The 20,874-nt window shown below is 47.9% G+C and overlaps 1 protein-coding gene across 3 annotated transcripts in view; it reads right to left on the bottom strand.

Moving 5' to 3' along the window:
• MAP9 (microtubule associated protein 9) overlaps positions 1–20,874 on the bottom strand; it is a 379,878-nt gene that overhangs the window by 322,013 nt on the left and 36,991 nt on the right. For all 3 annotated transcript variants that reach the window (XM_063920498.1, XM_063920497.1, XM_063920499.1), the window contains exon 4: positions 12,243–12,527. In XM_063920498.1, the coding sequence (XP_063776568.1) occupies positions 12,243–12,527 (285 nt within the window). The remainder of the gene's footprint in view (positions 1–12,242; positions 12,528–20,874) is intronic.

Raw genomic sequence — 20,874 nt, 5'->3', positions numbered from 1 at the left:
TATCCATATCAGAAGCCAAATTATCAGCCCACTTAGCAATAGCACTACTCACCCATACCGACGCCACAGCAGGTCTGAGCAATGCACCAGTATTAACGAAAATGGTCTTCAATGTCGTCTCCAGCTTGCGATCAGCCGGATCCTTGAGAGCAGCCGTGTCAGGGGACGGAAGCGCCACCTTCTTGGACAAGTGGGATAGAGCCTTGTCCACACTGGGAGACGATTCCCATTTCTCCCTGTCATCAGAGGGGAAAGGATAAGCCATAAAAATTCTCTTGGGAATCTGCCACCTTTTGTCCGGTGACTCCCAAGCCTTTTCACAAAGAGCGTTACCAAAGAGCGTTAATTTCATGAGAGGGGGGAAACCCTTGTGTCTGGAACAGCAGGGTCGTCAGAGATATGTTAAACATCTTTAATAGCCACAATCATGTACTGAATACTCCTAACTACCCTTGGGTGTAAAGTAGCCTCATTGAAATCGACATCGGAATCAGAGTCCGTGTCGGTATCTGTATCTGCCATCTGGGTAAATGAACGTTTTTGCGACCCTGAGGGGGTCTGTACCTGAGCCAAAGCGTCCTCCATGGATTTTCTCCATGTTTGTGTCTGGGAATCAGATTTATCCAGCCTTTTAGACAATAAAGCCACATTTGCATTCAGTGTACTCAACATATTTACCCAATCAGCAGTCGGCTGTGCCGACAGAGTCATACCCAACTCCTTTTCTGCGCCCCCAGTAACTTCCTCCGGGGAGGAACACTCAGCCTCCGGCATGTCGACACGTAGTACCGACACACCCACACTCACACCGGCCAAAAACAAGGGGACAGACCCACAGGGAAGCCTACAGAGAGAAACACAGAGGGAGTATGCCAGCTCCACCCCAGCGCCCATATTCTACAATGCAATAATATATGTGATTAGCGCTGTTAATAACAATAAAAAGCACCAAATTTTATGTATCCCCCCCCCCCGTTTTGCTCCCTTGTTACTTGAAGGAGTTTGTAGGTCCGGGCCAGCGTCTCTGCAGCGGCTGTGGAGAGAGAGAAAATGGCGCTGGTGAGCTGTGCGGCTAAGCCCCGCCCCTTCCCGGCGCGCTTCAGTCCCGCTCAAATTTGAAATATTTATACTGGCGGGGGTATTATATACGGTGCCCGGGCACCGAATATGCCTTTTGCCAGTCCTATTGACCCCAGTAACTGCTGCCCAGGGCGCTCCCCCGCAGCGCCCTGCACCCTGTAAGTGCCGTTGGTGATGTGTGTGGGAGCATGGAGCGCAGCGCTACCGCTGCGCTGTACCTCCGTTACTGAAGTCTTCTGCCGCCTGATGTCTTCTGTTCTTCTAATACTCACATGGCTTCTTTCTTCTGGCTTCTGTGAGGGGGGTGACGGCGCGGCTCCGGGAACAAGCAGCTAGGCGAACCAAGTGATCGAACCCTCTGGAGCTAATGGTGTCCAGTAGCCTAAGAAGCAGAGCCCTTAACTAAGAAGAAGTAGGTCTGACCTCTCCCCTCAGTCCCACGATGCAGGTCTCCCTGAAAATAAAAAAAACCTAACATAAGTCTTTTCCAGAGAAACTCAGTAAAGCTCCCCTAGTGCGTGTCCAGTCACTCCTGGGCACAGAGTCTAACTGAGGTCTGGAGGAGGGGCATAGAGGGAGGAGCCAGTTCACACCCAGTCAAAGTCTTTTTAGTGTGCCCATGTCTCCTGCGGATCCGTCTATATCCCATGGTCCTTTTGGAGTCCCCAGCATCCTCTAGGACGTAAGAGAAACAAAATTATCTAGTCTAATGACTCTTTGGCGTGAATGTCAGGCGTCATGTTTCGAGGAAACCAGGCACCGCTCATCACCATGCCAATATCATCCCTACAGTGAAGCATGGCGGTGGCAGTATCATGCTGTGGGGAAGTTTTTCAGCAGCAGGAACTGGAAAACTAGTCAGGATAGAGGGAAAGATGAATGCAGCAATGTACAGAGACATCCTGGATGAAAACCTACTCCAGAGTGCTTTTGACCTCAGACTGGATCGACGGTTGATCTTTCAGCAGGACATCGACCCTAAGCACACAGCCAAGATATCAAAGGAGTGGCTTCAGGACAACTCTGTGAATGTCCCTGAGTGGCCCAGCCAAGGCCCAGACTTGAATCCGATTAAACATCTCTGGAGAGATTAACCAGCTATTACACATCCATGTGGAAGCGACACCGCTATCTTGCCTGTGTGCAAATTTCTCAGAATGGGACCTAGGACCAGGGAGACAGAAGATACAACCATTCCTAACTATTCTAGTAACGGTATCTAAAAAAATTATCCTGTCCCACTGGCTCCTGTCCACATCCCCGACTCTGACGGAGGTGCATAGTAAACTGCTGCAGATCTTATACTATGACAGAAAATCGGCCCAAATTAATATTGAATCCGGGATTAAAACCTTTTATAAAAAATGGGGTCTTTATATTGATTCACGGGATCAGACCACACAGACTCAAATATTTAAGGTTTTCGAACACACAGAATGGTACTTGCATAGGAAATTACTGGAAGACACTCTGTCATGACACTCCACACTAATATATAGTGGTACCCAAGGGACGAGATCCCCCTACTGCCCATAACTATACTACTGCATCAATTACGATTCTTCTCACTATATATTTATAGATAGGACATCCCCATATCCCCCAACCATACACCCTTATGTGTTACCCCCTTCTTCCCCCTCCCTTCTCTCTTTGGCACTCAATTTCTACTTCTCTTCTTTCTCTCTCTCCTCTGTTTAGTATTATTTATCTGTCAGGATACCGAATTCCCAAAAAAATTGAATCTCATTATCGCGATTGTTGTTATTTACTAAACGGTAGTCTGGTTATAGAGGTATATACACCTTTCTTTTTATTTTTATGATATAGCATTGATGGAGATCCCCGCTGTTTTGACTCTACAGTTTTGATGTATTCGGTGGTAACAACAAAAATCAATATCCTCTGGTTAGAGTTGGTTCAATAATCTTGAGACAAAATACGGATTACAGTTTGATATTCACAAGTCTAGATTCTGCGGATCTGAACTGTTCTCCTTATAACATAACATAATGTATATGCCAACTTTATTTTTCTCTTCATAATCTCCATTGTATGCTAATTCATTGTTTCTATTTTGAACCTATATTATGTGAAAACCCTAATAAACAGATTTTAAAAAAAAAAACATCTCTGGAGAGATCTGAAAATGGCTGTGCACCGACGCTTCCCATCCAACCAGATGGAGCTTGAGAGGTGCTGTAAAGAGGAATGGGCGAAACTGTCCGAAGATAGGTGTGCCAAGCTAGTCTTCTCACTTCCCCTCTGAGCCAGGCACTCAGGCAGGCAGAAATGATGGCTCACAGTATGGGGGTCTATGGGGGCATAGGTCCCGGGGGCCCCTCCTTCAAGGGACCATCCTGGATAATAGCAGAGGAAGGGACAAAATAGGATTTTGGTACTCACCGTTAAATCCTTTTCTCCTAGTCCGTAGAGCAGGCCTGGCCAACCAGTGGCTCTCCAGATGTTGTGAAACTACACATCACAGCATGCCTTGCCACAGTTTTAGCATTCCCTAATAGCAAAACTGTGGCAAAGCATGATGGGACTTGTAGTTTTACAACAGCTGGAGAGCCACAGGTTGGCCAGGCCTGCCGTAGAGGATGCTGGGGACTCCAAAAGGACCATGGGGTATAGACGGGATCCGCAGGAGCTTGGGGACACTAAAAAGACTTAAGACTGGGTGTGAACTGGCTCCTTCCTCTATGCCCCTCCTCCAGACCTCAGTTATAGGAACTGTGCCCAGGAGAGACGGACATCACAAGGAAAGATTTTTGTCTTAACTAAGGGCTACCAACTTACCAGCCCACACCATGAACATACCGTACAACCGGAATAACGCCAAACCAGATAACAGTATGCATAAAACTCCAGCAACCAGCTGTAACAAACCAATACACAAGTCGTGCATAACTAACTTAACCAGTAAGAAAATATATATATAATGCAAGTAATAGTCCGCACTGGGACGGGCGCCCAGCATCCTCTACGGACTAGGAGAAAAGGATTTAACGGTGAGTACCAAAATCCTATTTTCTCTTACGTCCTAGAGGATGCTGGGGACTCCAAAAGGACCATGGGGATTATACCAAAGCTCCAGAACGGGCGGGAGAGTGCGGACGACTCTGCAGCACCGACTGAGCAAACGCCAGGTCCTCCTCGGCCAGGGTATCGAACTTATAGAATTTAGCAAAAGTGTTCGAACCCGACCAAGTAGCCGCTCGGCAAAGTTGTAGTGCCGAAACACCTCGGGCAGCCGCCCAAGATGAGCCCACCTTTCTGGTAGAATGGGCTTTAACCGACTTCGGCACCGGTAACCCCACCGAAGAATGAGCCTGTTGGATCGTACTACAAATCCAGCGTGCAATAGTCTGTTTTGACGCGGAGTGACCAACTTTGTTGGCCGCATACAAAACAAACAACGCTTCAGTTTTCCTAGTAACAGCTGTCCTAGAAACGTAAACTTTTAACGCTCTTACAACATCCAGAGATTTTGGAATCGCCACTTCTTCCGAAGCTACCGGAACCACAATAGGTTGGTTAATGTGAAATGACGAAACCACCTGTGGTAGAAATTGTTGACGAGTCCTCAATTCCGCCCTATCCGCATGAAAAATCAAGTACGGACTCTTATGAGATAAAGCTGCCAATTCCGATACTCGCCTGGCAGATGCCAGCGCCAAAAGCATAACCACCTTCCAAGTGAGAAATTTTAATTCAACCTTCCGCAAAGGCTCAAACCAGGAAGACATGAGGAACCGCAAGACGACATCAAGGTCCCATGGCGCTACAGGTGGTACAAACGGTGGATTGATATGCATTACACCCTTCACAAAAGTCTGAACCTCTGGGAGGGCAGCTAACTCTTTTTGAAAGAAAACAGACAAAGCCGAAATTTGCACTTTGATGGAACCCAATTTCAGGCCTGCATCTACACCCGCCTGTAAAAAGTGGAGAAAACGACCCAAGTGAAAATCCTCCGCAGGAGCCTTTTTAACCTCACACCAGGAAACATATTTCCTCCAGATACGGTGATAGTGTTTCGGCGTAACCTCTTTCCTAGCCTTAATGAGAGTTGGAATGACCTCCCTGGGAATACCCTTACGAGCTAAGATCTGGCGCTCAACCTCCATGCCGTCAAACGCAGCCGCGGTAAGTCCGGAAACACGCATGGACCCTGTAACAAAAGATCCTCCCTTAGAGGAAGCGGCCAAGGATCTTCCACCAGCAAGTCCTGAAGATCCGGGTACCAGGCCCTTCTTGGCCAGTCTGGAACGACGAGAATCGCCTGAACCCTTGCTCGACGAATGATCCCCAGCACCTTTGGAATGAGAGGAAGGAGGAGGGAACACATACACCGACTGGAAGATCCACGGAGACACCAGGGCGTCCACCGCCGTGGCTTGTGGGTCCCTTGTCCTGGAACAATACCTCGGGAGCTTCTTGTTGAGCCGAGACGCCATCATGTCTATCAACGGGATTCCCCAGCGTCTTGTCACTTCTGCAAAAACCTCTTGGTGCAGAGCCCACTCTCCCGGATGAAGGTCGTGTCTGCTGAGGAAATCCGCTTCCCAGTTGTCCACCCCTGGTAGGAAAACTGCTGACAGTGCGCTGACGTGTTGTTCCGCCCAGCGAAGTATCTTTGTGGCTTCCGCCATTGCCGCTCTGCTCCTTGTTCCGCCTTGCTGGTTTATATGGGCCACCGCGGTGATGTTGTCTGACTGTACCAGGACTGGTCGACCCTGAAGAAGACTTCTTGCTTGGAGCAGGCCGTTGTAAATGGCTCTTAACTCTAGAATATTTATGTGGAGACAGGCTTCCTGGAGCGACCATTTTCCCTGGAAATTTCTTCCTTGGGTGACTGCGCCCCAGCCCCGGAGACTTGCATCTGTTGTCAGAAGTACCCACTCCTGGATACCGAATCGGCGTCCCCCCAGGAGGTGATTCACTTGTAGCCACCACAGGAGAGAAATTCTGGCTCTGGGAGATAAACTTATCTTCCGGTGAATGTGTAGATGAGACCCGGACCATTTGCTCAGCAAGTCCCACTGAAACATGCGGGCGTGAAATCTGCCGTATGGAATGGCTTCGTACGCCGCAACCATCTTCCCCAGAACCCGAGTACAATGATGTATCGACACACTCGACGGCTTCAGAAGTTCTCTGACCATCGTCTGCAATTCCAGAGCCTTTTCTTCTCGAAGGAATACCTTCTGTACCTCCGTGTCCAGAATCATGCCCAGAAACGTAAGCCGAGTGGTCGGAATGAACTGGGATTTCGGCAAATTGAGGACCCATCCGTGTTGTCGCAGGACCGATAGAGACAACGACAACACTTTTCAGTAATCGTTCCTTGGACCTCGCCTTTATCAGGAGATCGTCCAAGTACGGGATAATTGAAACCCCTTGTCTGCGAAGAAGAACCATCATTTCCGCCATGACCTTGGTGAAAATCCTCGGAGCCGTGGAAAGCCCAAACGGCAACGTCTGAAATTGGTAATGAGAATCCTGTATCGCAAACCTGAGGAAAGCTTGATGCGGAGGATATATCGGGACATGTAAGTAGGCATCCTTTATGTCGACTGACGCCATAAAATCCCCCCCTTCTAGGCTGGAGATCACAGCTCGAAGGGATTCCATCTTGAACTTGAAACTTTCAAGTATGGATTGAGGGATTTTAAATTTAGAATTGGTCTGACCGAACCGTCCGGTTTCGGCACAACAAAGAGGCTCGAGTAGAACCCCTCCCCCAGCTCAGACGAGGGAACGGGAATAATGACCCTCTGTAGACACAGTTTTTGAATCGCTGCTAGCACCACCTCCCTGTCCGGAAGAACTACTGGTAATGCCGAAATGAAGAACCGGTGAGGGGGCATCTCCTGAAACTCCAGTTTGTATCCCTGAGACACGATCTCTAGTACCCAAGGATCCAGGCCTGATTGAATCCAGACCTGACTGAAACTTCGTAGATGGCCCCCCACCGGTTCGGACTCCCCCAGGGAAGCCCCAGCGTCATGCGGTGGACTTGGTAGCAGCAGGTGAGGACTTTTGATTCTGGGCGCCCGAACCTGCAGGTTTCCTTCCCCTTCCTCTACCTTTTGAAGCGAGGAAGGACGAGCCTTTTCCACGCCTGTATTTATTGTGATGAAAGGACTGCATCTGCTGATGTGGTGCCTTTTTCTGTTGTGTGGGAACATAAGGAAGAAAAGAGGACTTACCCGCAGTCGCGGTCGAGACCAGGTCAGCCAAGCCGTCCCCAAACAAGACAGTACCTTTGAAGGGTAGCGCTTCCATAGCCCTCTTGGAGTCGGCATCAGCGTTCCATTGATGGATCCACAGGGCCCTCCTGGCTGATATCGACATGGCATTGGTTCTTGAACCCAAGAGATAGACGTCCCTCGCCGCATCTTTTATGTAATCTGCAGCGTCCTTAATATAACCAAGAGTTAGAAGGACATTATCTTAATCCAGAGTATCCATATCATAAGCTAAATTCTCAGCCCATTTAGCAATAGCACTACTCACCCATACCGACGCCACAGCGGGTCTGAGCAATGCACCCGAATTAGCGAAAATGGACTTCAGAGACGTCTCCAGCTTGCGATCCGCCGGATCTTTGAGAGCTGCCGTGTCAGGAGACGGAAGTGCCACTTTCTTAGAGAAACGAGATAAAGCTTTGTCAACAGTTGGAGATGCCTCCCATTTTTCCCTGTCATCAGAGGGGAAAGGATACGCCATGTAAATCCTCTTGGGAATCTGCCAATTCTTATCCGGCGACTCCCAAGCCTTTTCACAAAGAGTATTCATTTCATGAGAGGGGGGAAATTTTACCTCAGGTTTTTTTCCCTTGAACAAGCAAATCCTAGTTTCCTGTACCGCAGGTTCATCAAAAATGTGTAAAACATCTTTTATAGCCACAATCATGTACTGAATACTCTTAATTAAACGTGGATGTAACGCTGCCTCAGTGAAATCGACGTCGGAATCAGAGTCCGTGTCGGTATCAGTATCTACCACCTGAGTAAATGGCCGCTTTTGCGACCCAGATGGGGTCTGAACCTGAGACAAAGCCTCTTCCATGGACTTTTTCCACACCTGGGTCTGTGCCTCAGACTTATCTAATCTCTTTGAAAAGGAAGCTACATTCGAGTTTATCGTACTGAGCAATGCTAGCAAATCAGGTGTCGGCTGCGTCGACAGTCCCAACTCTAGCCCCGCATCCGCTCCCCCAATAACCTCCTCCGGTGAATAAGCTTCAGCCTCAGACATGCCGACTCGTAGTACCGACACACCACAACACACAGAACGTCCCTGCTAGGTGACAGGCCTACAAAAAAGCCCAGATAGAGGACACAGAGGGAGTATGCCAGCTCACACCTCAGCGCCCATATATCGCAAAGAACGATATATGTACCCAGCGCTGCCTTATCCCACTATTAAGCACCACACTGCGGCCCCCCTCTTAAAAAGCCCCCCCCCGTTACTTGGAGAAGTGTAGAGGTCCCCGAAGCGTCTCTATCCCTCAGCCGCGTGTTGCAGGGAAAATGGCGCCCGTGAGCTGCGGGACGAAGCTCCACCCCCTTCCCTGGCGCGCTTCGGCCCGCCAAATTCAAAATTGTTTAAAAATGCCGGCGGGGGTCTGTACACGGTGCCGAGGCACCCACAATCTTTGTGCCGCCCTAAGAAGCTCCAGTAACATGCTGCCCAGGGCGCCCCCCCAGCGCCCTGCACCCAGTGAAATACCGTTGGTGATGTGTGTGGGAGCATGGAGCACAGCGTTGCCGTTGTGCTGTACCTTCCGTCACTGAAGTCTTCTGCCATCCTGAAGTCTTCTGATCTTCTCATACTCACCCGACTTCTGTCTTCTGTGAGGGGATTGACGGCGTGGATTCGTGAACAAGAAGCTAGGCGCACCAAGTGATCGAACCCTCTGGAGCTAATGGTGTCCAGTAGCCGAGAAGCAGAGCCTTGAAACTCACAGAAGTAGGTCCTGCTTCTCTCCCCTCACTCCCACGCTGCAGGGAGCCTGTAGCCAGCAGGGCTCCCTGAAAATAAAAAAACCTAACAAAAAGTATTTTCTAGAGAAACTCAGGAGAGCTCCTATAGTGTGCATCCAGTCACTCCTGGGCACAAAGTCTAACTGAGGTCTGGAGGAGGGGCATAGAGGGAGGAGCCAGTTCACACCCATTCTTAAGTCTTTTTAGTGTGCCCAAGCTCCTGCGGATCCCGTCTATAACCCCATGGTCCTTTTGGAGTCCCCAGCATCCTCTAGGACGTAAGAGAAAAGAAGAAGAAAGCAACGTCCCACCAGTGGACAGGGCTACCCAGCCCTGATTCCTGTAGTGTAACTTGGCCCAGGGACGGACATAGGAGGGATGGTGCTGCCACAGTCCTCAGTGACAACTGTCATTGTGTAAGGTGTGATCAACATTATATTATGTCTGTGTATAGGTGTGTCTGTGTAACCATGTATATGTGTCTTTATGTGTCGGAGTAACTGTATTTGTGTAATTATATGTGTCTGTGTACCTGTATATATGTCTGTAACTTTGTATATATGCATCTGTAACTATATATATATATGGTGTGTCCTGATGACGGGGGATAGTACCCCGAAACGTTGCAAATAAAAGCACCTTTTTCTATGTGAATGGAGTCCAGGAGTGGTACGTGGTGCTGGCTAGCCCAAGGGAGTGCACCCTGGCAAGTATCCTTAATGGCTATCAAAGGAGTGCCGGATATGTATGTGTGTGTGTGTGTGTGTGTGTGTGTGTGTGTGTGTGTGTGTGTGTGTGTGTGTGTGTGTGTGTGTGTGTGTGTGTGTGTGTGTGTGTGTGTGTATATATATATATATATATATATATACACACACACACACACACACATATATCTAGACGAAAAAAACAGTAGCAAACCAGCACACCACCTTTTTAAGCAATAGACAACACTCTTTAATTATTGAAGTAGTAGAATTCAGACTTTCATAGAAAAACAGCAACGTTTATACTCATCCGAACAGCATGGATGTAGTCAGCATAAAGACACATGGCCATCACTACAGCCCGTTTCGGTTATTACACCTTCCTCATGGGGTCAGCCACAAGTGTATGTGTCAACTCTGAGCCTCTTATCGGCATCGTAGCCTACTACAAGGTGAATGCGAGTGGATATATAAAATAAACACTGTTGCTCCCAATGGCCTCAATGAGGAGTTATTATTAACATCTTTTCTTTAAACCCGATTATTGATCATTATCAAAGAGATCATAATAATAATGTAATGCTGCATCTCGATAGTTATGCAACAGTTGGTGGATCATTAACTAACGATGCTGGTCGTACACTAATCTTGCATTATTCTTCATGCAAATTTGATTGCTATATATGTATGGGTATTGTTTTGAAGTGCACTCCCACATATTGCACACTAAGAATTTTTGAATTGGTTGCTTAGCAACCGAGAGTTATATATTAGTGCCCTCAATAAATTGGATTATACTAGCTAAAATGTGGGACTACACTGCAACTAATATCTATCTATGATGGATGTCTTTATATCTTTATTTTATATCTTTTTCTGAGTAACTACTAATGTTATATACATCTGACTGTCCTTATTCATAATATAAACATGTTGGGTATGCACTGTGAGACATCGGGGATTAAGACGCCTCTTTTAATTGATTGTAATGCTATAAGAGGCTCAGAGTTGACACATACACTCGTGGCTGACCCCATGAGGAAGGTGTAATAACCGAAACGGGCTGTAGGGATGGCCATGTGTCTTTATGCGGACTACATCCATGCTGTTGGGATGAGTATAAATGTTGCTATTTTTCTATGAAAGCCTGAAGCTACTTCAATAATTAAAGAATGTTGTGTATTGCTTAAAAAGGTGGTGTGCTGGTTTGCTACAGTTTTTCCGTCTGGATTACTGTAGTCTTGGCCTTTGGATATATTTAACCGGGCACCCACGGATCTGATTTTGGAAGATGTATATATATATATATATATATATATATATATATATATATATATATATATATATATATATCTGTGTATATGTGTAACTATATATGTGTCTGTGTAACTGTATTTACGCGTAACTACAGGCAGAACTCCCGGATGTAGAGTGGGTGGGTGTGTGGGCAAGCATTTCTAAAAGGCACTCTCTGTATATTATGAAGGTCACTGTAACACTCTTTGTATATTATGAAGCTCATTGCGATGCTCTCTGCATTATATGGCAGTCACTGCAACACTATGCATTATACGGTGGGGACTGATGGGCTCTGTATTATATGGTGGTCACAAAAATGCTGTCAATATTGTCTGACAGCCACAAAAAAAGCTTTAAGTGGCAGTCATTAAAATGCTCTCAGTATTGTTTGGTGGTCATTAAATTGCTCACAGCATTGTCTGGCGGAAACAATGTTGCTCCCACTATTGTCTGGCGGTCACAAAGGTACTCTCACTATTGTCTGGCGGTCACAAAGTTGCTCTCCGTATTGTCTGGTGGTCACAAAGATGTTCTCAGTATTGTCTGGCGCTCATAAAGTTGCTCTTCATCCATGGACAAACATCAGCGATAACATCTTAGCGAGAAATGGGCTGTAACTGGATGGTAAGTACGGAGTCGCACCATACAACTCATTTTCATAGGATATGGGCGTGTCATTCATTTTACAAGCTGGCATGGGTGGTGCTCAAGCTCTATCTTGCCTCTAAGCGATTGTGATGAAGTGACGCCACTGCATGTCCCACTTATGTCTGCACATGCCCCAGTGCACTCCAGTTGCACAAGCATGCCACTGCTTCACCTCTCTGACAATAAGTAGCTGCAAGGGACATTTAGACTGAACGCTGAAGATCACAATGTTAAACTGCCCTGTAAGGGAATACATTTTAAATAATTAACTATTTATGACTCCCCCATCACTCCAACCATCATCTTTTATTTGTACTAGGAAATACATTTTCCAAAGTTTTGCTTTACATGAAAACAGAAAAATTAAGACCAGGAAACATGGGTCATTTCTGTATGACTCATGTAATGGTCTGGTCGTGCCAGAGCAGCCAGACACATAAGTCATTTTTATGTCTATTTATGTTAACATGAAATTTGATAAAGTGTTTAAAATATTTTGAAAGCAAACTCTTACGTGAAGGTACATGCTTCCTCCTGGACTCTCTTGGCTTTGGCGTAGGTGTGCCTTCTTTGTCTGGTGATTTTGGCAGAGCATGTTTATAGTCTCCCTTATTGATATCATTGGTGATCACGCTGTGGTCTTGCTGCTTGCTGCTATTTATGTCTGTTTGCTTCTTACTTTTAATGAAAGACAATTTCCCAGGTGACTTTTCATCTTCTGAGAAGTGGAAATCATGAAGACTTTTCTGCTTTTTTGATTCAACGGTTTTTGTCTCCTGAAGATAGTCTTCTAAACTATCTAAAAACAAAACACAAATTACAAGAGTGATTTTTATTTACTACAGATCCAATAGACCAGATCTCCCCTGGAGAAATTACCCAGAATATAGGATTATGTTTAACATAAGAAGATATCAGCTTAATTATTTGTAGTCCGAGAAGTGGTCAGTCCATATGCAGTAAAAAATATTTTAGGATAAAATACTGATTTAGCCATGTATGTACAATAATCAAAACAATAAACTACTGTACAATACCAATCATAAGTCCTTTGTTTAATAAGACTCGGGTTGTAGCGTCAAAGACAATTTTGGGTAGAGCTGAATTCAGTATAAATGATTCAAATAAAAAAAATAAAAAAGTACAATATTATAATAATATCAGTGATCACATTAACACATGTACAGGCGTCTTTGACTCATCATTTTCCATTTTCCAGATACTCCTCCAAATCGCCTTTATGCATCTCAAAACATCTCAGCCTAACCATTATCTTGCAGAAAAAAATGCTAAACGGCTGGAGGAGAAAGACAAAAAATAAAAACAGACAGCAGTTTTTGTTCTCTGTTCTAAAAACAACGTTTTGTTCAAAATGGGAAATAAACCTACATAGTGAAATTGAAGTGTTCCTTGTCCAGACTTATAAGTGTGGTGTGAGTGTAAGGGGCATTTTTTTTTTCTTAAGAAAATATTGTGAAAATAATCTCTTTTCAAATTATTTTAGTATTGCCTAAATGTATCAAAGGGCTTTTGGAGGAGTTTTTGCATAAAAAAAAAGAAAGAAATAGGATTTTAATACCTACCGATAAATCCTTTTCTCTTAGTCCGTAGAGGATGCTGGGGACACTTCAAGAACCATGGGGTATAGACGGGATCCGCAGGAGACATGGGCACTTTAAGACTTTCAAATGGTGTGACCTGGCTCATCCCTCTATGCCCCTCCTCCAGACTCCAGTTTAAGGAACTGTGCCCAGGGAGACGGACATTTCGAGGAAAGGATTTAATGTTAAACCACGGTGAGCATCTTACCAGCTCACACCTCAAGCATGCCGCAGAACGTGGCATTCAACAGAACACAAGCCAACGGCATGAAGAATTTGCAGCAGTATGCAGACAGAAACCGTAACACAACCTGTGTGTAAACACAACCATAAACTGCAGATACTGGTGGTCATTCCGAGTTGTTCGCTCTGTAATTTTCTTCGCATGGCAGCGATTTTCCACTAACTGCGCATGCGCAATGTTCGCACTGCGCCAAGTAAATTTGCTATGCAGTTAGGTATTTTACTCACGGCATTACGAGGTTTTTTCTTCATTCTGGTGATCGTAATGTGATTGACAGGAAGTGGGTGTTTCTGGGCGGAAACTGGCCGTTTTATGGGAGTGTGTGAAAAAACGCTACCGTTTCTGGGAAAAACGCGGGAGTGGCTGGAGAAACGGAGGAGTGTCTGGGCGAACGCTGGGTGTGTTTGTGACGTCAAACCAGGAACGACAAGCACTGAACTGATCGCACTGGCAGAGTAAGTCTCGAGCTACTCAGAAACTGCACAGAGAAGTCTTTTCGCAATATTGCAAATCTTTCGTTCGCAATTTTGATAAGCTAAGATTCACTCCCAGTAGGCGGCGGCTTAGCGTGTGCAAAGCTGCTAAAAGCAGCTTGCGAGCGAACAACTCGGAATGAGGGCCACAGTACGCACTGGGACGGGCGCCCAGCATCCTCTACGGACTAAGAGAAAAGGATTTACCGGTAGGTATTAAAATCCTATTTTCTCATACGTTCCTAGAGGATGCTGGGGACACTTCAAGAACCATGGGGTTTATACCAAAGCTCTAGAACGGGCGGGAGAGTGCGGATGACTCTCCAGCACCGATTGACCAAACATGAGGTCCTCATCAGCCAGGGTATCAAGCTTGTAAAATTTCACAAAAGTGTTTGAACCCGACCAAGTAGCTGCTCGGCAGAGTTGTAATGCCGAGAACCCCCGGGCAGCCACCCAGGACAAGCCCACCCTTCTAGTAGAATGGGCCTTCACCGATTTCGGTAACGGCAATCCAGCCGTGGAATGAGCATGCTGAATCGCACTACAGATCCAGCGCGCAATGGTCTGCTTGGAAGCAGGACACCCAATGTTGTTGGGACATACAGGACAAACAGAGTCTCGGTTTTCCTAATCTGAGCTGTCCAGGCGACATCATTTTCAAAGCTCTAACCACATCCAGAGACTTTGACTCAGCGAAGGCGTCAGTAGCCACAGGCACCACAATAGGTCGGGTCCTGTAGAAAGAGGACAACCCCTTCGGTAGAAAACACTGACGTGTCCTCAATTCAGCTCTATCTTCATGCAAGATCAAATAAGGGCTCTTGTGAGATAAGGCCCCCAACTCAGACACCCGCCGAGCAGATGCCAAGGCCAACAGGATGACCGCTTTTCAAGTGAGAAACAGCAACTTCACCTTCTGTAAAGGTTCCAACCCACGTAATTGAAGGAACTGCAACACCACATTAAGAACCCAAGGTGCCGCTGGAGGCACAAATGGAAGTAAGATGCGCAACACGACTTTCACGAAAGACTGAACTTCCGGAAGGGAAGCCAATAGTTTTTTGAAAGAAAATTGCCAATGCAGAAAACTGGACCTTAATGGAGTCCAATTACATGCTGCATTCCCTCCAGCCCGTAGGAAATGGAGAAAACACCCTAACTGAAAATATTCCGGTGAAGCTTGAATTTATGGCAAGACACATATTTTCACCAAAGACGGCGGGAACGTTTAGACGTTACTCCTTTCCTGGCCTGAATAAGAGTGGGGATGACTCCCTTGGGAATACCCTTTCGGGCTAAAATCCGGCGCTCAACAGCCATGCAGTCAAACGTAGCCGCGGTAAGTCCAGGTACACACACGGCACCTACTGTAGTAGGTCCTTGCGAAGTGGAAGAGGTCCAGAATCCTTTTTTTTTTTTTTAGCTCCTAAAAAAAAAAAAATCTGGGCCCCAAGCCCTCCTTGGCCAGACTGGGCCTTCTTGGTGGAAGTTCCACTCTCCCGGTATCACTGACCTGGTTTGGGATGGTTGTGGACTCGGGGTATCTTCTGAAGATCGGGTAGAGGAACCGCAACTGGGCCGCAACAGAGATGGACGAATGTAGGTTTTCCTCATACAGGATTCGGACAGCAGGCAGGAGGCACGTGTTGGATATTGAAGATCTCCTGAAAAACAAGAACTTGAAAGGGCTGATGAATCCTCTGCAGACAGACAATAATGAACGTGACTGGAGAACAGGAAGATTGAGAATAGTAACCGTGGCTGGAATGCACGGTGCGGAAGCCTGTGTTTGCTGGACGCACGGTAAATTAGAGGTGCAGGACGCGGAAGGCACTGACTGTGCAAGGAGATACAGAAGTGCTTGGCGGCACTGAGGTGCTTGGAGGCACGGAGGTGCTTGGAGGCACGGAGGTGCTTGGAGGCACGGAGGTGCTGGAGGCACGGAGGTGCTGGAGGCACGGAGGTGCTTGGAGACACGGAGGTGCTTGAAGGCACGGAGGTGCTTGAAGGCACGGAGGTGCTTGAAGGCACGGAGGTGCTTGAAGGCACGGAGGTGCTGGAGGCACAGAGGTGCTTGAAGGCACTGAGGTGCTTGAGGCACGGAGGTGCTTGAAGGCACGGAGGTGCTGGAGGCACGGAGGTGCTGGAGGCACGGAGGTGCTTGAGGCACGGAGGTGCTTGGAGACACGGAGGTGCTGAAGGCACGGAGGTGCTGGAGGCAATAATGAACGTGGCTGGAGAACAGGAAGATTGAGAATAGTAACCGTGGCTGGAATGCACGGTGCGGAAGCCTGTGTTTGCTGGACGCACGGTAAATTAGAGGTACAGGACGCGGAAGGCACTGACTGTGCTAGGAGATACAGAAGTGCTTGGCGGCACGGAGGTGCTTGGAGGCACGGAGGTGCTTGGAGGCACGGAGGGCACGGAGGTGCTTGGAGGCACGGAGGTGCTTGGAGGCACGGAGGTGCTGAAGGCACGGAGGTGCTGGAGGCAATAATGAACGTGGCTGGAGAACAGGAAGATTGAGAATAGTAACCGTGGCTGGAATGCACGGTGCGGAAGCCTGTGTTTGCTGGACGCACTGTAAATTAGAGGTACAGGACGCGGAAGGCACTGACTGTGCTAGGAGATACAGAAGTGCTTGGCGGCACGGAGGTGCTTGGAGGCACGGAGGTGCTTGGAGGCACGGAGGGCACGGAGGTGCTTGGAGGCACGGAGGTGCTTGGAGGCACGGAGGTGCTGGAGGCACGGAGGTGCTGGAGGCACGGAGGTGCTTGAAGGCATTGAGGTGCTTGAAGGCACTGAGGTGCTTGAAGGCACTGAGGTGCTTGAAGGCACTGAGGTGCTTGAAGGCACGGAGGTGCTTGAAGGCACGGAGGTGCTTGAGGCACGGAGGTGCTTGAGGCACGGAGGTGCTTGAGGCACGGAGGTGCTTGAAGGCACGGAGGTGCTGGAGGCACGGAGGTGCTTGAGGCACGGAGGTGCTTGGAGGCACGGAGGTGCTGGAGGCACGGAGGTGCTGGAGGCATGAAGGTCTGGTGATCACCACTCTGGGGAACTGATGATACTCAGGCACTGATGCAGTGCCTGGCGCCTGAATTTATACTTCCCACCAACGTCTGGTTGGTGGGAAGTGCCTGATGACGTCACCCGCCCAGACGCCGGACAGAGCGCCGGGAGCCGCCAGCGAGGACGGCCGCAGAGAGGACCAGCGCGCCCGGAGAGGTAAGTATGGCGAGCGGGGCGGCGGCGTGACACCCGGCTGGAGATCGTGTCTGCTGAGGAAGTCTGCTTCCCAGTTGTCCACTCCTGGAATGAAAATTACCGACAGAGCCCTTACATGTTTTCCTGCCCAGAGGAAAACCTTTGTCAGCTCTGCCATTTCCGCTCAGCTTTTCATTCCGCCTTGCTGTTACATTATCCAACTGGACCTGCACGGGATGATCTTGAAGAAGATGTACCGTTTGTTGAAGACCTTTGTAAATGGCTCTCAATTCCAGCATGTTCATCTGAAGGCAGGCTTCCTGACTTTAGCATTTTCCATGGAAGTTTTTTCCTTGAGTGGCAGCTCCTCAGCCTCGGAGACTTGAATCCGTGGTTACCAGGACCCAGTCCTGAATTCCAAACCTGCGTCCCTCTAATAGGAGCGAGCTGTGTAGCCACGACAGGAGTGAACTCCTGGCTTTCGACCACAGGACTATCTTCCAGTGCATGTGTAGGTGGTATCCACTTTATCAACAGGTCCCACTGGAATACCCTGGCATGGAACTTGCCAACCTGTATGGCCTCGTAGGCCGCCACCATATTTGCACTGATGGATCGACACGCGATGGTTTCAAAACTAGTATTACCATTTTCTGGATCTCCAGAGCCTTTTCCACCGGAAGAAAAACTCTCTGAACTACCCTGTCCATAATCATCCCGAAAGACAAATAACTTTCCTGGAAAATGTATGATCCAACCGTGTTGTTGGAGTATGGACAGGGAGAGCGCGATGTTTTGTACCAAGCGCTCACTAGACCTCGCCTTTATGAGGAGATCTTCTAGATAAGGAATTATATTGACTCCTTCTTGAGGCGGGAGGACCATCATTTCCACCAACACCTTGGCGAAAACCCCCTGGATTGTAATGGCAATCCTGGACAGCGAAACTCAGATAAGCCTGGTAAGGAGGATAAATGGGAACATGCAGGTAAGCATCCTTTACGTCAACTGACCCCCTGTAATCCCCCTCCTCTAGACTGGAAATCACTGCCCCCAGTGATTCCATCTTGAACTTGAAACGTTTCAAAGATTTTAGGTTCAGGATCGGTCAGACCGAGCCGTTCAGTTTCGGAACTACAAAGAGGCTTGAATAAACCCCACCCGTTGTTGTGACCCAGGCACCAGGACTATGCCCTGGTCCTGACATAAAATGTGAATCACCTTTATAAGTGCTTCTCTCTCTGAAAGAGACGTTGGCAAGGTCAATTTTAAAAATCGGCATGGAGAAACGTCTTGAAACCCCAGTTTGTATTCCTGGGACACTATTTGTAACACCCAGGGATCCAGGTCAGATTGACTCCAATCCTGACTGAGCAGTTTTTAGACGTGCTTCCACCCGAGCTACCTCCCATGAGGGATCCCCAGCGTCATGCTGTAGCCTTGGCAGAAGCAGGGGTAGACTTCTGTTCTTGGAACCTGAAGCCGTTGTAGACATCTTTTCGTTTCTTCCCCGTCCGTGAATAAGGGGAAACGTCTCACTGCACTTACAGGGCCGAAAAAGGACTGCATGTGAGGGTGATCTTTTTTGCCGGTGCAGGTGGCAAAAATGTCGACTTACCTTCGGTAACCTCCGAGACTAATGCATCCAGTCCATCGCCAAATAAGGCTTCCCCTTTATATGGGAGAGCCTCCATATTTCTCTTTGGAATCTGCATCCGCGTTCCACTGGCGAATCCTCAACGCCAGCCGATCCGATACTGCTATGGTAAGGCTTGCTCAAGAGTCCAATATTTTTCATTGCTTCTAGCATATAGGCGGCAGCGTCTTTGATATTCCCTAAAATAAGGAGCATCTCCTCTTTATCAATCGTGTCAAATTCTGAGGACACGCTTTCTGACCATTTTTCAATAGCGCGACTCACCCACGCGCAGGCAATAGTGGGTCTGAGCAGTGTACCATTAGCAACATAAATGGATTTTAATGTAGTTTCCATCTTACGGTCTGCCGGCTCTTTTAGTGAAGCCGTGCCAGGTGCAGGGAGAATTACCTTCTTTGTCAACCTGGACAGAGCACTGTCAAACACAGGGGGTGACTGCCGGGAAAGAATATATTAAGCACGTGGGAGGGAGTTGATCTATTTCCCTGGAGTCCCCATCGTCGACACAGGACCCAGAGTCCGTGTCGGTAACAGTAGTCATAACATTTAAATGGACTTTATGTGAGGGTCGCCTGCAGATGGAAGAACAGGATGATAAACAACATATCTTCTACATATTCAGCATGCAGCATTAGATACAGCCTTATCTAATCTCCTATTGATATGATGCATACCACCACGTATTTCATCCACCAATGCAGGCTCTTGGTGTGCCGGTAGCGTCACCACCTTACAACTCTGCGTCCCCAAACGGTTTCCTCCGTGAAGGAACTCCCTGCCTCAGATATGTCACCCACGTGTATCACACACACACCTACAGACACACTGGGACTAATAGGGGACAGACCTCTGTCAGAGGGACACAAAAAGGATTAGCCAGCTCACACCCCAGTGTAAACACACAAATCTGCGAAATAGATCATAAACAGACCTGCAACGCTTTATAATATATTATAATACAATACAAGCACCGTATACCTCGCCCCCCCCCCCCTTTTTTTTGCACCCTGATACAAGTCAGTAGTGAAGGGAGGACCAGCGTTTCTCTTCAGGAGAAAATGGCGCTGAGAAGTGTGCTGGCTTAGTGAGGAAGAAGCCCCGCCCCCATAATGGCGCGCTTCGCCAGCTCTTAATTAAATAATTATTCTCACTGGCGGGGGTAGGACATAGTGTGTTTATGCCTCTTTTGCTAAAAACGAGTGTTTTTTCTGCCCAGGGCGTCCCCCCTGCGCCCTGCCTATGTCCAGCAGTGTATTGTGTGGGCTGTGAGGAGGAAGCTCCGGCCCCTCAATGGCGCGCTTCATCTCGCTTTTTTCCAACGAATATTTATACTGGCGGGGGTTAGGACAGTGCCTTGGCACTTATGTCCCCTCTTGCCAGTGTCTTTTTGAGGATTTATATGCTGCCCAGGGTGCCCCCCCTGCGCCCTGCACCCTACAGTGCCGCTGTGTGTGGGAGCATGGCGCGCAGCGCGATCGCTGTGCGGTACCTCAGAAGCCGTCAATGAAGTCTTCTTTTCTTCTTCTACTCACCTGTCTTCTGACTTCTGGCTCTGCAAGGGGGGTGACGGCGGGCTCTGGGAATGAACCCCTAGGCGTACCTAGTGTTCCAAACCCTCAGGTGCTAATGGTGTCCTGTAGCCAAAGAAGCAGAGCCTTTAAACTCACTAGAAGTAGGTCTGACTTGTCTCCCCTAAGTCCCACAAAGCAGGGAGACTTGCCAGCAGTCCTCCCTGAAAATAAAAAACCTAACAAAGTCTTTTCAGAGAAACGCAGTAGAGCTCCTCAGTGTGCATCCAGTCTGCCTGGGCACAGATTCTAAACTGGAGTCTGGAGGAGGGGCATAGAGGGAGGAGCCAGGTCACACCATTTGAAAGTCTTAAAGTGCCCATGTCTCCTGCGGATCCCGTCTATACCCCATGGTTCTTGAAGTGTCCCCAGCATCCTCTAGGACGTATGAGAAAT

The sequence above is a fragment of the Pseudophryne corroboree genome, chromosome 1, assembly GCF_028390025.1.
Source record: "Pseudophryne corroboree isolate aPseCor3 chromosome 1, aPseCor3.hap2, whole genome shotgun sequence".
Taxonomy (NCBI): Eukaryota; Metazoa; Chordata; class Amphibia; order Anura; family Myobatrachidae; genus Pseudophryne; species Pseudophryne corroboree.
This window is presented reverse-complemented; position numbering and strand designations above follow the sequence as displayed.